Source organism: Cnephaeus nilssonii (genome assembly GCF_951640355.1).
Source record: "Cnephaeus nilssonii genome assembly, chromosome: 21".
Classification (NCBI taxonomy): Eukaryota; Metazoa; Chordata; class Mammalia; order Chiroptera; family Vespertilionidae; genus Cnephaeus; species Cnephaeus nilssonii.
The window spans coordinates 10,647,292-10,662,640 of NC_137092.1; the positions used below are offsets into that span (position 1 = coordinate 10,647,292).

At 56.1% G+C, this 15,349-nt stretch overlaps 1 protein-coding gene across 4 annotated transcripts in view; it reads right to left on the bottom strand.

Moving 5' to 3' along the window:
* Window positions 1-2,291: 2,291 nt before the first annotated feature.
* Window positions 2,292-15,349, bottom strand: part of PDE4DIP (phosphodiesterase 4D interacting protein) — a 142,532-nt gene continuing 129,474 nt past the window's right edge. For 3 of the 4 annotated variants that reach the window (XM_079760613.1, XM_079760614.1, XM_079760612.1), the window contains 10 exons: window positions 15,160-15,279; window positions 12,787-12,976; window positions 12,189-12,313; window positions 10,740-10,976; window positions 9,041-9,154; window positions 8,298-8,515; window positions 7,397-7,540; window positions 5,462-5,600; window positions 5,142-5,188; window positions 3,064-3,219 (listed from right to left, as the gene is read on the bottom strand). In XM_079760613.1, coding sequence (XP_079616739.1) covers window positions 3,178-3,219; window positions 5,142-5,188; window positions 5,462-5,600; window positions 7,397-7,540; window positions 8,298-8,515; window positions 9,041-9,154; window positions 10,740-10,976; window positions 12,189-12,313; window positions 12,787-12,976; window positions 15,160-15,279 — 1,376 coding nt within the window. In that variant the 3' untranslated portion in view covers window positions 3,064-3,177. Of the gene's footprint in view, window positions 3,220-3,808; window positions 3,861-5,141; window positions 5,189-5,461; window positions 5,601-7,396; window positions 7,541-8,297; window positions 8,516-9,040; window positions 9,155-10,739; window positions 10,977-12,188; window positions 12,314-12,786; window positions 12,977-15,159; window positions 15,280-15,349 lie in introns of all 4 variants that reach the window. The other variant, XM_079760615.1, reaches the window with a different exon arrangement.

Here is a 15,349-nt window from a genome sequence, read left to right on the forward strand (position 1 = left end):
CCGGGCCGGGTCCTGGGGGAGTTGGTGCAGCCACCCCTCCTCTAACAGAGCATCTCTGTGCCTCTCTGCAGGCGTCAGCGTACTTTCCAATAGTTGGATTTTCAAAACTACTGACAAGTGTTGTAACCCATCCCCTGCTGTTGTATCACCCCCCTGAGTCCTCTGGGCCTTTGGTGCCGTCCACTTTCCCAGCCTCCCCTCCATAGGAGACAGGTGTTTCCTCCCCCCTCACCAACCAGGGAACAGCCCGCAGGTGGGAGAGCTCGCCTCCTGCTCCCACCGACACATCCAAACCCTTTCTCCTCCTTTCCCGGCAGAAGCCCCAGCGCCCAGGGGGCATTTGCCATCGGCTATTTCACCTGAACTCACCTCAGACCTGCCGCCACCGAGACACTGAGCGCCTTGTCCTTCCCTCACCCCTACTCTGTGACTTCAGCTTCCATGTGAAACCCCCCAGCAGTGAACGCTCACATCCTGCCCCTCCTCACTTGGAACTCTTTCCTCACCACACCGAGGCCCACTTTCACCACCATGCCTTGGACCTTGCCATAGGACAATTAGCACACTACCCCCAAGATATGACACTTAACACCTCACTCTCCCATTCGTTCATCTTCCCAGAACGCTTACTCTAGCATGCCTACTCCTAACGTCCCAACACCGTCAACCACAAATCCACCGACTTCAAAATGTTTTTCTTATCCACCATCCCCTCCTGCCCTTTTGTCCTTTAGTGATGGGCTTCCTTCACTGAGCATGTCTTCGAGATTCTTCCATGTAGTAGTATGTGTCAGAAATGTATTCCTTTATCTAAAAGGCTGAATGAGCCCGGCCGGTGTGGCCCAGTGGTTGAGCGTCGACCCATGAACCAGGAGGTCACGGTTCCATTCCTGGTCAGGGCACATGGCCAGGTTGAAGGAGGCAGCCAATGGATGTTTCTCATCGATGTTTCTATCTGTCCCTCTCCCTCTCCCTCTCCCTCAAATCAACAAAAACATAGTTTAAAATAAATAAATAAATAAATGGCTGGATGCTATTTCATTGTCTGCATCTGTCCCATTTTGTTTATCCATTCATCCATCTGTAGACACTCAGTTGCTTCCACATTTCAGCCATTGAGAGCAATTATGCTATGGACGTGCGTGTGCAAATACATCTGCACGCACCTTCTTTCCACACACCCAGCAGCAGATCCGCAGGATGATGCAGTCATTCTAGGATCGATTTTTGGAAGAAACTCCGTGCTGTTTTCCACGGCAGCGGCACCACTTTACATCCCACTGCAGTGCACACGGGCACAGTTTCTCCATATTATCGCCAACACAGTGGTTTGGTTGGGGGGGGGGGGGGCGGTAGGCATCCAAAGGGTGTGGTCTTTCTTACTTCCTTCCTTCCACTAGCTTTGGGTTTCCTTTGTTCTTATGAATATAACTCATTTTTATTTTTATTTTATTTTATTTTATTTTTTTCATTAATTTCAGAGAGGAAGGGAGAGGGAGAGAGAGAGAGAGAGAAACATCAATGATGAGAGAAAGTCATGGATCGGCTGCCTCCCGCACACCCCGCACTGGGGATGGAGCCCGCAACCCGGGCATGTGCCCTGACTGGGAATCGAACCTGGGACCCTTGAGTCCGCAGGCCGATGCTCTATCCACTGAGCCACACCAGCCAGGGCGATAACTCATTTTTAAATCCTGCTTCATGTCACCCCTAACTGCATTCCCCGCCTCCAAATACCACAGCACTTCAGGCAGCTCATGTCCCACCTTGTGTAACGGTTAGCTGTGCAGGTTTTTTCTTGCTCTCCCGGTCTGTAAGCTCAATAAGGCCAGAATTTACATCTGATTCACTTTTGTAGCCCTGTTGATCAATACATTGATCGTAAGATCAAGAATTTAGCCACTCACTGCCTCCTGTCTGTGAGGTATTGTGCCACGTGCTTTCCATACAGTCTCATTTACTCCTTCCACAACATGCCCATTCTACAGATGGGAAAACTTAGGCTCAGAGAGGAAATTACCTGCCGAACTCCAAGGCTCTAAGTAACAGAAACAGGATGCAAACCCAGGTCTGTGTGGCCATAAAGACTATACTTCCCTATTGAACTCTACCCCTCTTGCTCATTCATGTATTCAACCAATATCTATTAACAACCTATTATATGTGCCAGGAACTGTTAGTACTTCCTGCTCTTACACACGCAGCCTAAAGACTGAGGCAGACACTGGAGACAACGCAGGCGAAGAAAACCTTTTATTTCTTTGTGCACGTTTTGCTCTAATAGCCCCCAGAGAAAAGGTTTCATTTCCTCCCACAGATCCTGCCCACCAGTCATGTCGGCCTTCAGTCTATTGCTATAGCAACATATATAAATACATATCATACAGCTATACACACATACACACTTCCTAAAGCACCGCGGAGACAGACTGGGTAGGCTTTAGCACGACTGTCTCTCACACGCCACCTACGAAGGTCACGGGTTTGCGTTACACAGACTTTCAATGGCTTGGCCTGGCCATTAGCCCCCAGTCCCCCGAGGGAAACACGGTGATAGCGGGACAGCGTGTCCAGCGTGGGGCCGGCACACTTTGGAGATGGGGGGGGGAGGGGAAAGGAGGGTGCTGGCTAAGCGTGAGATGGTGTCCAGGAGTCGCCCCTTCCGCCACGAGGATTCACAGGCAGCCTGGGACCAGCTGAGTGGCCCGAAGGCGCGGCTCTGAGTAGTGCTGCTGAGCCCCCTGCCCGGCCGGGCCCGCTGCTCCGCCGTGTGCTTCTGGGCCGCCGAGGAGCTCCAGTGGGGACCACATGCCGTCGTGGGGAGCAGGGTCCTGGTTCCCCTGAGCTGAGGAGGTTCGCTGCTGGGGGAGCCGAGCGGCTGCGGGTCCCGGGCCCCGGGCTTTCCCAAGCAGCGCCCAGGCCGTCTACAAGCTCCCGGGTTTTGCTTAGTGATAAGCATGTTGTGCTTAGTGCCGGGCAGGGGCCTGGGCTGGTGTCTGTAAGTGCAGGGGCGGCCCCCGCCTTCCGCCCTGCCCCGCCGGCCTCGGCAGGAGAGGAGGAGCGGGCGGGCTCCTCAGCAGAGTGGCAGCTGCTCGGAACGGGGGCAGGCCCACCCTTCCTGCGGCTTCCAGGACCGCTGGTGGCCACGCTTCTTGCTTGGCTCCTGGGAGGCCAGGGTCACGAGGCGGGAGCGCGCGGCAGGGCCCTTAGCGATTTCACCTGCAGACAAAACCACACCCGAGTGAGGACTGTTGTCCCCCCTGGGGACACTGAGGCTGCACGGGAGCTGAGTGGTGGCAGAAGCCAGCACAGCGAGGGCCTGTGAAGAGGAAGAGCTGAGGGGCTGCCCTGAGGCCGGGGAGCAAGGGGTGCCACCAGGTTAGTGGAAAGTTCCCACCTCCTCGCATGGCGATATCCCTGCTCAAAGCACGCAGTGGCCGGATCCGACCACCCCCTCGGGCCAGCTCCCTCTCAATCCACTTTGCAGCAAAATGATGGCTCTGTGCTCTCCCAGGAAGAGGTGCTCAGTATGGCACAGGCGCACACAGACACGGTGCGCTGTGGGAAGGAGGGGACGCTGCGAGAGCCCCCCGTTCTGTCCCATCTACTTAACGAGGAGAAAAAGGGGCCACGCCAGCAGGGACCTCGGGGATCATTTAGGTCTAGTGCCCGCTCTTACAGCCGAGGGGCAGCCAAAGCCACACAGCCGGTTAGTGACGCGCCCGGGATTAGAACCAGGCCCCGGCCTAGCGAGGTGGAGAGGAACTTCCAAGCTGGGGAGCCGGCGGGAGCGAAGCCGGTGGGTTACCTTTGCTGGGACAGGAATAAGGCTTTACAGAGGCAATCTTGGAAGTGTTCTTCTAAAAAGGCTCAGGAAAGAGAGGAATCATCGAGAGAAAGACAAGAGGGAATTAGCAAAAGAAGAAAAGAAAAAAAAGGGGGTGCCGCGTTTAACCCATTCTCTCACTGGGGAAACCCACATTCTCCCCGGTTATCACTCAGGAACATGCTCAGCTGCTTATGGCAAAGCCGTTAAAGTCCAGGTTGAAAGACTGGGTTTCTGATTGCTAAGCCATTTCTAACATCTCAAGTTCTTCTGCAAGGTACTTGCTAGGAAGTGAGTTAGTGCTTTCAGCAACTGTAGAGAATGTCTGCCGTGTACCTCACCTCTTTCCCTCCGCGGTTCAGCCTTTATCTATCTAACTAGAGGCCCGGTGCATGAAATTCGTGCACGGGCGGTGGGGTGTCCCTCAGCCCAGCCTGCACCCTCTCCAATCTGGGACCCCTCGAGGGATGTCTGACTGCCCATTTAGGCCCGATCCCAGTAAGATCGGGCCTAAACGGGCAGTCAGACATCCCTCTCACAATCCAGGACTGCTGGCTCCCAACTGCTCGCCTGCCTGCCTTCCTGATTGCCCCTTACTCCTTCTGCCTGCCAGCCTGATCACCCCCTAACCACTCCCCTGCCAGCCTGTTTGCCCCTAACTGCCCTCCCCTGCTGGCCATCTTGTAGCAGCCATCTTGTGTCCACATAGGGGCAGCCATCTTTGACCACATGGGGGCAGCCATCTTGTGTGTTGGAGTGATGGTTAATTTGCATATCACTCTTTTATTAGATAGATTCTCTTAGGTCAATAAGACCCAGTGTTTTTTTGTGTGTGATGTTGCTTAAAAGAAAAAGATGCAGCAAAATCAAACTGCTGTTTTCGGCCCAATAGTGTGCAGTGAATTCCGTTTATTAGGTGGCACCTTGCTTTTATATCTCCCTAAAGTGGCACAGAAAAGCCCAGCACACACCGGCCTCAGGAGCCCTTTCCTGGGGCGAAGGCAGAGGCCGACTCCCACGTGGCCCCCGACTCCAGCATCAACGGAGCTGCATTTCTCTGGGGCCTGACGTGGCAGAAAAGGAGGGGGAAGTGGAGTAGAGAGAGAAGATGGAGCCCCTGGTGGGGGGCGGGGAGGGGGGTGGGGGTGGGGGACTAGAGGATGCCTGCCGACCACCTGCTGACGACCTGCACTCCTCCGTGGACCAGAAGCCCGGTGGCCGGAGCAGGCGGAGGGTCACCCGCAGACTCTGGCGACAGATGCGGGTGGGTGTGGGGTGGGCTCTCTGGCTCGGACTGGTGCGGTGGTTTCCTTACCTCCAGATTAGTCCTTGCCTTCTTCAAAACATCGTGCGTCCTGGTCACTGAAAAACAGAAGAGCCCGACAAGGCGGAGATTACCAGCAAGCGGGGCCCCGCTGGCCCTGGGTGTGTGTTCTGCAGTGTGTCTTCCAGGCCAGCTCAGCCTGGGCCTCCTGTGCCCCCAAGCCCCACTTCGCTCTGCATTCATGCTGACTCAGGGCACAGGAGGCTGGGCATCCACCAGTCTCCCCTCCCCTGCCCATCCGCAGCACAGTGGGGAGTCTGCACACCCCACCCCACCCCGCCCATCCCCTCCCCTCCGGCTCAGGCACCCACGCTGACTGAAGATGAACTGCTCCAGGCTCTCCTTCTGCCGGCTGGCGGTCCTCAGGCGCTCGGCCGTGCTCTGGAGGAGGCTCTCCTGCCTGGAAAGCTTGGCTCTCAGCTCCAGGAGCTCCCTCGCCGCGGACTCTCCCTGGGGAAGAGGAACAGCTGGCTGTCGATGGTCAGAGGCCTACACCCCATGTTCGAGGCTCTTACAACCCAAAGCAGGATTCCTTGATCTTCCCATCGATTTCTGGAGTAGATTCCATGGAAGTCTCAAAACCCCGCAGTGCTGACAGCTCAGGATGAGCCAGCAGTTGGGGCACCGAGCACCTGGGGCCCTGAGCCTGCAGGTGGGACACTGAGCACCTGGGGCCCTGAGCCTGCAGGTGGGACACTGAGCACCTGGGGCCCTGAGCCTGCAGGCAGGACACTGAGCACCTGGGGCCCCAGCAGGCGGGACACTGAGGACCTGGGGGCCCAGCAGGTGGGACACTGAGGACCTGGGGCCCTGAGCCAGCAGGCGGGACACTGAGGACCTGGGGGCCCAGCAGGCGGGACACTGAGGACCTGGGGCCCAGCAGGCGGGACACTGAGGACCTGGGGCCCAGCAGGCGGGACACTGAGCACCTGGGGGCCCAGCAGGCGGGACACTGAGCACCTGGGGCCCAGCAGGCGGGACACTGAGGACCTGGGGGCCCAGCAGGTGGGACACTGAGGACCTGGGGCCCTGAGCCAGCAGGCGGGACACTGAGGACCTGGGGGCCCAGCAGGCGGGACACTGAGCACCTGGGGCCCAGCAGGCGGGACACTGAGGACCTGGGGGCCCAGCAGGTGGGACACTGAGGACCTGGGGCCCTGAGCCAGCAGGCGGGACACTGAGGACCTGGGGGCCCAGCAGGTGGACACTGAGCACCGGGGGCGCTAAGCCAGCAGGCAGGACACCTAGCACCTGGCGGCCCAGCAGCCTGCAGGCCTACATTCCAGCTGCTGAGCTCCGGCTGCTGAGAGCACCTGACCCCAGGACAGCACGGAAACTCCCGGCTGTGACCAGAGCTCAACCTTAGGGCGGACGTCCTACATCGCTGGGCCTCACACGTGAGCCTGGAAATTAGGAATATTGTGCTTTGGGAGGCAGGGCTGGCCAAAGACTGTCTGCACTTTTGTAAATATTTGTACCAACCTCAAGATGGCAACCCCCCCCCCCTTGGAATTAGCATAGGTGGGTCCCCTAGGTGTGGGCAGCTAGAATCTGGAGCTAGAAGCCCTGGAGGGGATTCGGAAGCTGCCTGTCCCAGTGCCGCCATCCAGGGAGCAGGCTGAGGGCTGAGAGCAGGGGTGGCTGGCGCTCCAGGCCTGGCCCAGAGATGCAGACTGAAGGGCCCTGGTGGGTTCCAGCGGGTGGATCCTGCTTGACTCTGTGCGTGGTGGGTGGGTGGGGGCATTGAGGCTTTAACCCAGATGTCCTCAAACTACAGCCCACGGGCCACATGCGGGTGTTTTTGCCGTTTTGTTTTTTTACTTCAAAATATGATATGTGCGGTGTGCATAGGAATTTGTTCATAGTTTTTTTTAAACTATAGTCCGGCCCTCCAACGGTCTGAGGGACAGTGAACTGGCCCCCGTTTAAAAAGTTTGAGGACCCCAGCTTTCACCTGTCCCTGAACTTCCCAGCCCCACTTCAGAAAGTTAAAGAAACGGAGCATTTACGGCTTCCAGGGTCCTCCTGTCTCTCCCTCCTCTGCATCCTTTCTTTCCCCTTTGATTTCTATCCTGGGGGCTGGGGCGGGAGGACCCACAGACGAGAGGTCCACAGCAGAACCCACAGACGAGAGGTCTCCTCCAGGTCCCATCTGTCCGATTCGCTCCTGATCTTCAGGATCTACGGGGCTGGGGACGCAGCACGGTTACTGGGGGTGGAACCAGCAAAGGGTGCTGGTCTCTTACCGCTTTGCCAGGCAGCGCAGGGCCGTGGGAGCTGGGCAAGGCCGCCCGCCAGAACATGGTCAGGAGGGAGGCCGACTCGTCCAACACGTGGCCTAGGGCATTGGCGCTGCTGCGAAGTTCACGGACGCCTTCGCTGCCCAGCACCTGGGAGAGAGGCAGGGAGCGCGGGCATCACTGGGGCTGACAGATCACTTCCCCCAGGCACGCTGTCAGCGATCTTACGCTTTCAGCTTCCTCTGTGCGTGAGGCAGACGCAGGCCTGGAAGCCCAGCGCCCCTGGCCTCAGCTGTGACCTCCCACCTGCAAGGACTCATCGGATTTCAGCTTCCCCCACATTCTCTTTACTTCTAGTCCTGCTCCACGCGCTTGAGTCTAAAGTCCCGAAGGGGAGCAAACTATACCATGAGGGCATACCGATTAATTTGAATTAAAGTTACTTGAGGAAGAGCAGGTGCAAGAAAGACACTCTGACCCTCCTTTGTCCCCCTGAAAACAGGAAATAAATCTCCTGTGTGTTGATGGCAGGAGAGGGTGGAGGTGGAAGAGAGCATAAGGGGATAAATGGTGAGGGGAAAAAGAAGCAATCAATGAATGCATGAGTAAGTGGGAGGAGCTAAAGTCGGAAGAAAGGGCCCTGGCCAGTGTGGCTCACTTGATTGGGTGTCTTTCCAGGCACCTGAAAGGTGCCGGTTCAGTCCCAGGTCGGGGCACCTGCAGGGGTTGCAGGCTCCGTCCCCGGTGGGAGGCTTGAAGGAGGCAGCCGATTGAGGTTTCACTCACATCGATGTTTCTCTCTCTCTCTCTCTCTCTTCCCCTTCCTCTCTCTCTAAAAATCAATTTAAAATAAAAACCAGAAGAAAGGGCCCAGGACAGGGGCACCTAGGCACTGTGGTGTGACTACCTCGGAGCCCCGAGCCTCGAGGCCAGGGCAGCTGCAGGCGGATCTCACGGCTGACGCGATCTTGCTGGCCAGCAGCCTGCCCTCCCCGATCTGCTGGCTCAGGGCGCTGTAGTCGTCGATGTGGCCGACCACATGGCGGCCGTGCTTATTGGCGAAGCAGCCGTCAGCAGCATCGCCCTCCAGCTTGGGAGGGCTCTTCACTCCATCAAAACCCAGATCTGAAAAACAAAGGCACAGCAAACCCCACTGCTCACGTCAACCCGAAAGACACGTCGAGTACTGCACGGGCCAGGGCCAGGGAGGGCAGTCGTGGGAAAGCCCGGGGCGTGGAGTCCGGATGGTCTGGGTTCTATGTTTTGTCATCTTTCTTACGTCATCTCACAATGACAGAATTGCAGGAGGCAGATTTTGTGTTTATTGCACAAGAAATATTTGGAACAAATGTTTTTCATTAAAACATTAAAACGTCTGGGATGAGAAGACAGGGCAGGAGAGGAGGCTGGATTCAGACAGCACTTTCAGGAAGGGAGCGACTGCGTGCGATGAAGCACCAGCGGAGCAAACGGAGACCCACAGGAGCAAGTGTCCTGACAGGAAAGGCGGCCAATGAGCGGGGCCCACGGCCTCGGGGCATGCAGAGAACACGCCCTAAATTCAGACCATGTGGGTACAGAAAACCGAGGGTCACTGGCAGTAACGGCTTTCCATCACCAGCCCCTGTGCCCTCCGGTTGCCATCGTTACCATTAGTCCTACTGAGGAGGGCGCTGTCTGGACCGGGAGCCGCCGTGAAAGAGCCCGGGAAGACCAGGGCTGGGTTCATGCCGACGTCCCGAACGGGAGGGGAGGCGACTGCATCTGGGGGTGAAGACAAGGGCAGCTCTCAGGGACCCCGGGACAGGCTGCTCGCCACGCACAGGCACCCCTCCTCCCCTCGGCCCTCACACACCCACGGGCCACAGCACAAGCAAGAGCACACCGACCACATGGTGTGGAACAAGGTGTTCCTGAAACTGAGGGTGGAGAAAGCAAAGTCTAATTTAAAAATTACCAGGTATATCTTTTTCTAGCCCCAGTTTTGAATACGATTTTGCATGTAGCATCTGATACTATGCTTTGTAACAAAGTATAAATATGCATAAATATTGGTAACATATATGTTAAATATCGGTAATGTATATGTTAAATATTGGTAACATATATGTTAAATATTGGTAACATATATGTTAAATATTGGTAACATGTATGTTAAATATTGGTAACATATATGTTAAAAATACCGAATCAAGGAATGAAGGGACGTGTGGGCGACTAAACCCAGAATTCTTTTTTAATACATTTTTATTGATTTCAGAGAGGAAGGGAGAGGGAGACAGAGATAGAAACATCAATGATGAGAGAGAATCATTGATCAGCTGCCTCCTGCACGCCCCCTACTGGGGATGTAGGCCGCAACCTGGGTATGTGCTCTTTACCAGAATCAAGCCCGGGACCTTTCAGTCCACAAGCCGATGCTCAATCCACTGAGCCAGACCAGCTAGGGCTAACCCCAGCATTCTAGTCACCCTTCTGACGAGGCGTTAGTGCTGGGAAAACGCAGCAGCATGGGAAGAACAGGACACAGGAGCCTTGGTGGGCCAGGGGTGCCCGGCGGGAGACCAGGCAGCAAGCCTTCAGTGGAGGAATTGGCAAGTGTCCTGAAGACAGACCATCCTGCTCAGGCCAGCGTGGCTCGGAGCCTGCTCCCTGTCAGGCCTCTGCGGTGGGACGGGACACGGGGCAATGACTGAGGTCCCCAGTGCCAGGGGAAGGGAAGCCAGGCTAGAGAGCCTGGATGGCCAGCAGCACCGAGAGGAGCTTGGGGCGGCGGGAGGAACGCAGCCTGGAAATCAGAACCTCTGGTTCGGTCCTGGGTGGGGTCTGAGCCCCGTAAGCCTTAGCAGGTCAGTTAACGTGTCAATGTTTTCTCCTGTGAAAACAGTGTAAAACCTGTCCTGCCGCGGATGAAATTATTTGAAAACGTGTGGGAAGTTTTAAAACACTCTACACATACAAATACAGGAGCCGTTAAGGCACACCGCTGTCAATTGTTGAGCAATTCTTACTGTGCCAAGCACTTGTAAATTATTTCATTTAACACTCCAAATAACTACACAAACTCGATATTGTTACCTGCATCTTAAAAAATGAGGAAAGTCAGGCTTCAGTGCCTGAGGAGCTCAAACACCTGGCCCCGGGGAAGCATGGGAAGGTGGCATCAGAGTCGGAGGCAGGGCTGAGCCTGAAGCCCGCGCCCTGCTCAGGCACTGACTACACGGGAGCATCTGCGATGTCACCCCGACCTTCTCTAAGGAGCTCGGAGGAGGCAAGACTGGCCCTTCCACCACAGACGCCTGGCGGCCAGGCAGCTGGCTGGGGCTTCCCGATGCCCTCGCCTTCCTACCTGGGAGGAGCGGCTGCTTGTCCCCAGGGCCCGTGCTGGCGGGCGAGCTGTGGCTGCCGCAGGGGCCAGGGCTGGCTCTGCTGGCCCCGCGGTCCAGCTGCTGCTCCAGCTGCAGCCGCAGGCTGTTGTTCACCTGAATGCTCTGCTCCAGCTGCCCTCTCAGGGCCCGGATCTCGGCCACCAGGTGGCTCAGGTCGCTGCTCAAAGGGACCTGGTGGCAGGCGTCCCAGGTGTGAGCTGAAAGCAGAGGAAGAGGGGTTAGTAGCTCTGATCCAAGTGTTTCTCAGCGTTTGTCGGACACTCCATGAAACAGGGCTCGGGAGGGGGGCTTACTCCTCCACAATCCAGCCTGTCCACCACCAGAAGGCTCCAGTGACCAGGGAAGTGGGAATTGTAGATGCAAATCCCATTGCCCCTCACCCCGGCCCTCTGTTCAGCCCTCTGACAAACCTCAAACACACCTGACAGTCCTTCAAATGTTCGAAGCCAGTTCTCACCTTCTCAGGCTCTTTCCTAGCCTAAACATTGTTAGTTTCTTCAACCAGTTTGAGATTTCTAGTCCCTCAGCCTCATGGCCCATGTCTTCACGATGTTCTTAGTTTGTCAATGTCCCTTTTACAAGACGGTACTCACAACCTGACAATATTTCAGATATGGTCTCACCATGGGGACACCACGCTCGCACCGCGGTGGTCTCGGGCTGAGGTGGCTCCTCTATCAACCTTGGCCTACAACGTCCTTGTGGAAATGTGTCCTCACCTCACGCCCTCATCCGCGAGCCCACGGACAGCTACAGACCCAGGCTTCCACGTCCTGTATTTCTACCACTATTTTTATTTATTTTTTTAAATTAAATTTATTGGGTTCCACAGATGTTTTTAATCAAGCTCAGGACTTCTAAAAATTATTATTTCAGCAGGTGACAAACGTCTTCTTTAAGAGTTTAAAATGTAAATCCAGCCTTGACATGTAGGTCCTATTAGTGGTATTCCCATAAAAACAATTCCTGTATCTTTTTCTCTTCTCGCTGGGAAGGGGTCAGAGCGGGAGCAGGCAGCCGCTGCACGGGCTGTGTGGTGGTTGGGATGTATTGTTCACACTAGCCAAGACCTTTCCCAACGATGACACCATCAGGACGGTTCTGCGCACGTAAACGGTATCATTGTATATCTGGACCTTGAGGAGCTAACTGGCTTCTGGCCTAGATGGTGGGTGAGATTTGACTCTGTGGCCTCTTTTTAAGGACCTCACTGTTGTCACCAACCTCCGGGCTTTGCGTAGGAGAGCTCCCCTGTTTGGACTGGGAGCCCCGGGCCTGGCTGGTGGTTTCTCTGAGACGGACTGTAGCTTTCCAGGACCTGTACACTCTCCAAGGTGAAGAAGACCCCACCGGGATGCTAAGCAGGGGCAGGAAGCTCGCGGCCAGGGGGCGGGCGGGAGAACTCATACCTTGCGGCCCCTTCTTGGAGCTGCTGTGAAGCGCCTCGTAGATCTGCAGCTCCGACTGGAGGGTCTGGAAGAGCTGCTGCTTCTCCTCGCACTGTTGCTGCAGGAGGGCCAGTTTGTGCTGCAGCCTGCGGGGAGGGGGGGGGGAGGACGCTGAGCCTGCAGGGCACTCGGCCACACCAGGGTCAGACACTGCGAGCCAACCTTCACACCAGAGAGGCTTAGCCCGAGCTGTCAACGCGGGTCACAAAGCCCTGGCTTTGATTCTACAGATGTGGGGACAGAGGCTGGAGGGGAAGTGACTGCTTGGAGTGGTGCTATGAGCTACAGTGGCTGGGACACACCAGCACAGCGTTCCTACTGCCCCGGATGCTCTTCTCACGCTGCCAGGCAGTTAGCGTTTAGGCTGGGGACGAGCATCACGGCTGGTGCCGGGGTTCTACCTTCCCAGAGAAGTCCCTCCTTCTGTGCCTGTCACCCATAAATCAGGAATCGCAAAGGGGAAGCAGGTCTTCAAAAGGGGCCATTAACTGTCTTGCCAAGATCCCTTCTTCTGCACCTGAAATTGGGGCCTCCTTCCTTATCAGTGGCTCCCCCTGACCTGGAGTCCTTCTCCTGGAGCGAGAGTCGTTCCTCCTGGAAATGCAAGATCTCCTGCTGCTTCTCTTTCAAGTCTCCCAAAAGCTGCTGCCGGTCCACCTTCTGGTGCTCCAGCTCCACTTCCAGCTCTTGCAGCCGGGACCGCGAGGTCAGCAGCGCCTCCCGCAGGCACTCCGCCTCCTGGGCGTGCTCTGGTGAGCAGAACACAGGAGCGTTTAGACTGGGGGCAGAGGGCAGCAGGAAGGTGAGCCCAAGCACATCATCCCGGCAGACAGAGCTAAGGCAAAAGGAAGGCTGGCACATGCTGCAGCCGCCCGGGGTTGGGGGGTGGGGTGGGGTGTGGTCAGCTCACTGTCCACACACACCGGGGAATGGGGCCTCGTCCTTGCAATGCCCTTGGTCCTCTGTGAATAAGGCCTACTTGCTGTTAGAGAAAACGCTCTGGTCTCTAACGCTCACTGTTTCTAAGTGCTCACAACCCTCTGCGCAATAGTCCATTCTTGAATTTCGCCAGAGATCAACAAGATCTCCTGTCTACAGTTTTTAGTATATATTACTGTCATTTTGAAAATAGGGACATCTGCTCTGGGCTTGTGGCATCTCTATGCGCTTCATTTCTTAAAGATTCTGGACAGGGACTCTGAGAACAAGGCTGCGGGTGCCGTCAGCCCTCCGGGTAGAATTCACCTGGGCCTGGCAAACTGCTCATTTAACTCTCCCATCTTCTCCCCCGAGAGCTCTGTTCCAGTCTTGCCAGGCACACAATGGTAGTTTAGTAACCGTGCCTTCTCTCTTATGTGTTAACCTTGATCTTCCCCACGCAGTGACCTTTCCTATCTCCTTGCTCTGCGGTGGCTAATTTGGAAAAATCTGTTGATATCTTTTTCCTTTTCCACAAGCATTCATTCATTCTCAGCTTATCCTTTTGGACACTATTCTTAGTCTTCTATGACTAATAAATATTAGTAAATAAAAATAATTTGTTATTGACAATATAGTGATCTGAGCAAGTCAGCTAACACTAAGGTCAGCTGCACCTCAGGCCATATCGGAAATGATGTCCACCCATGAATGCCACCTATGGAATGCCCACCTGTGGGTTCCCACCTGTGGAATCCCACCCATAGATGACACCTATGGATGTCCACCTGTGGATGCCACCTATGGATGCCCACCCATGTATGACTGCCTGTGGATACCACCTATGGATGCCCACCCATGTATGACTGCCTGTGGATGCCCACCCATGGATGCCCACCTGTGGATGCCCACCCATGGATGACCGCCTGTGGATGCTCACCCATGGATGCCACCTGGAGATGCCCACCCATGGATGACCGCCTGTGGATGCCCACCCATGGATGACCGCCTGTGGATGCCCACCCATGGATGCCAAACTGTGGATGACTGCCTGTGGATGCCCACCTGTGGATGATTGCCTGTGGATGATTGCCTGTGGATGCCCACCCATGGATGCTACCTGTGGATGCCCACCTGTGGATACCACCTATGGATGCCCACCTGTGGATGCCCACCTGTGGATACCACCTATGGATGCCCACCCATGTATGACTGCCTGTGGATGCCCACCTGTGGATACCACCTATGGATGCCCACCCATGGATGCCCACCTGTGGATGCCCACCTGTGGATACCACCTATGGATGCCCACCCATGTATGACTGCCTGTGGATGCCCACCTGTGGATACCACCTATGGATGCCCACCCATGGACGCCCACCTGTGGATGCCCACCTGTGGATACCACCTATGGATGCCCACCCATGGATGACTGCCTGTGGATGCCCACCCATGGATGCTACCTGTGGATGCCCACCTGTGGATACCACCTATGGATGCCCACCCATGGATGCCCACCCGTGGATGCCCACTGTGTAGACTGGGAAAGCTCTGGAAACACTTTACAGGCACCTCCTGACACAGTCATGAAGACTCCTGACCAGAGAGGAGCCTGAGGAGCGAGGGGACGTGGTGAGGGGACACGGGGATGGCAGCCCAGTACCAGGAGGGACACACAGAGCTGCAGTGAAGTCAGGAGAAACGGGAGAGGGTTTATAGCACTCAGGTTCCTTCCTTTCCTGGTTCCAAATCAGCTGGGGTTGGGGGGAGGTAGGACAGATACCTAAGTGGTATCCACTTTGATAGCCAGTGACTGTATCAGCAGGCGGGTTTGCACGGCAGGAGTGGTTCCCTAGGGCTATGTGTCCCTGGGGCCCCGGAGTCTGAGGGCCCGTAGGTGGCACCTCTCAGGAGCAGCCCTTTCCGCCTCCTCTCTCTGCTTCTCCAGTTGGCGACGGGTGTGGCCAGGGAAGACAGGCACCCGAGGTGACCAGTTTGTGGCTCTGACACCCACCTCGCGACAGGTGACTCAGCTGAGCCTGGAGGCTGCGGTTCTCCTCCCGAAGGGCCCTGTTCTCGCTGTGCAGCTGAGCCGTGGGCTCCAGACCCTGACTGTAGACGTTAGACGTGGATCCTGCCCCGGGAGAGAAAGCAGACGAGTTACGCATGTGGGTGGCAGATGCTTTCAAAGCTGCCCCTTCTGT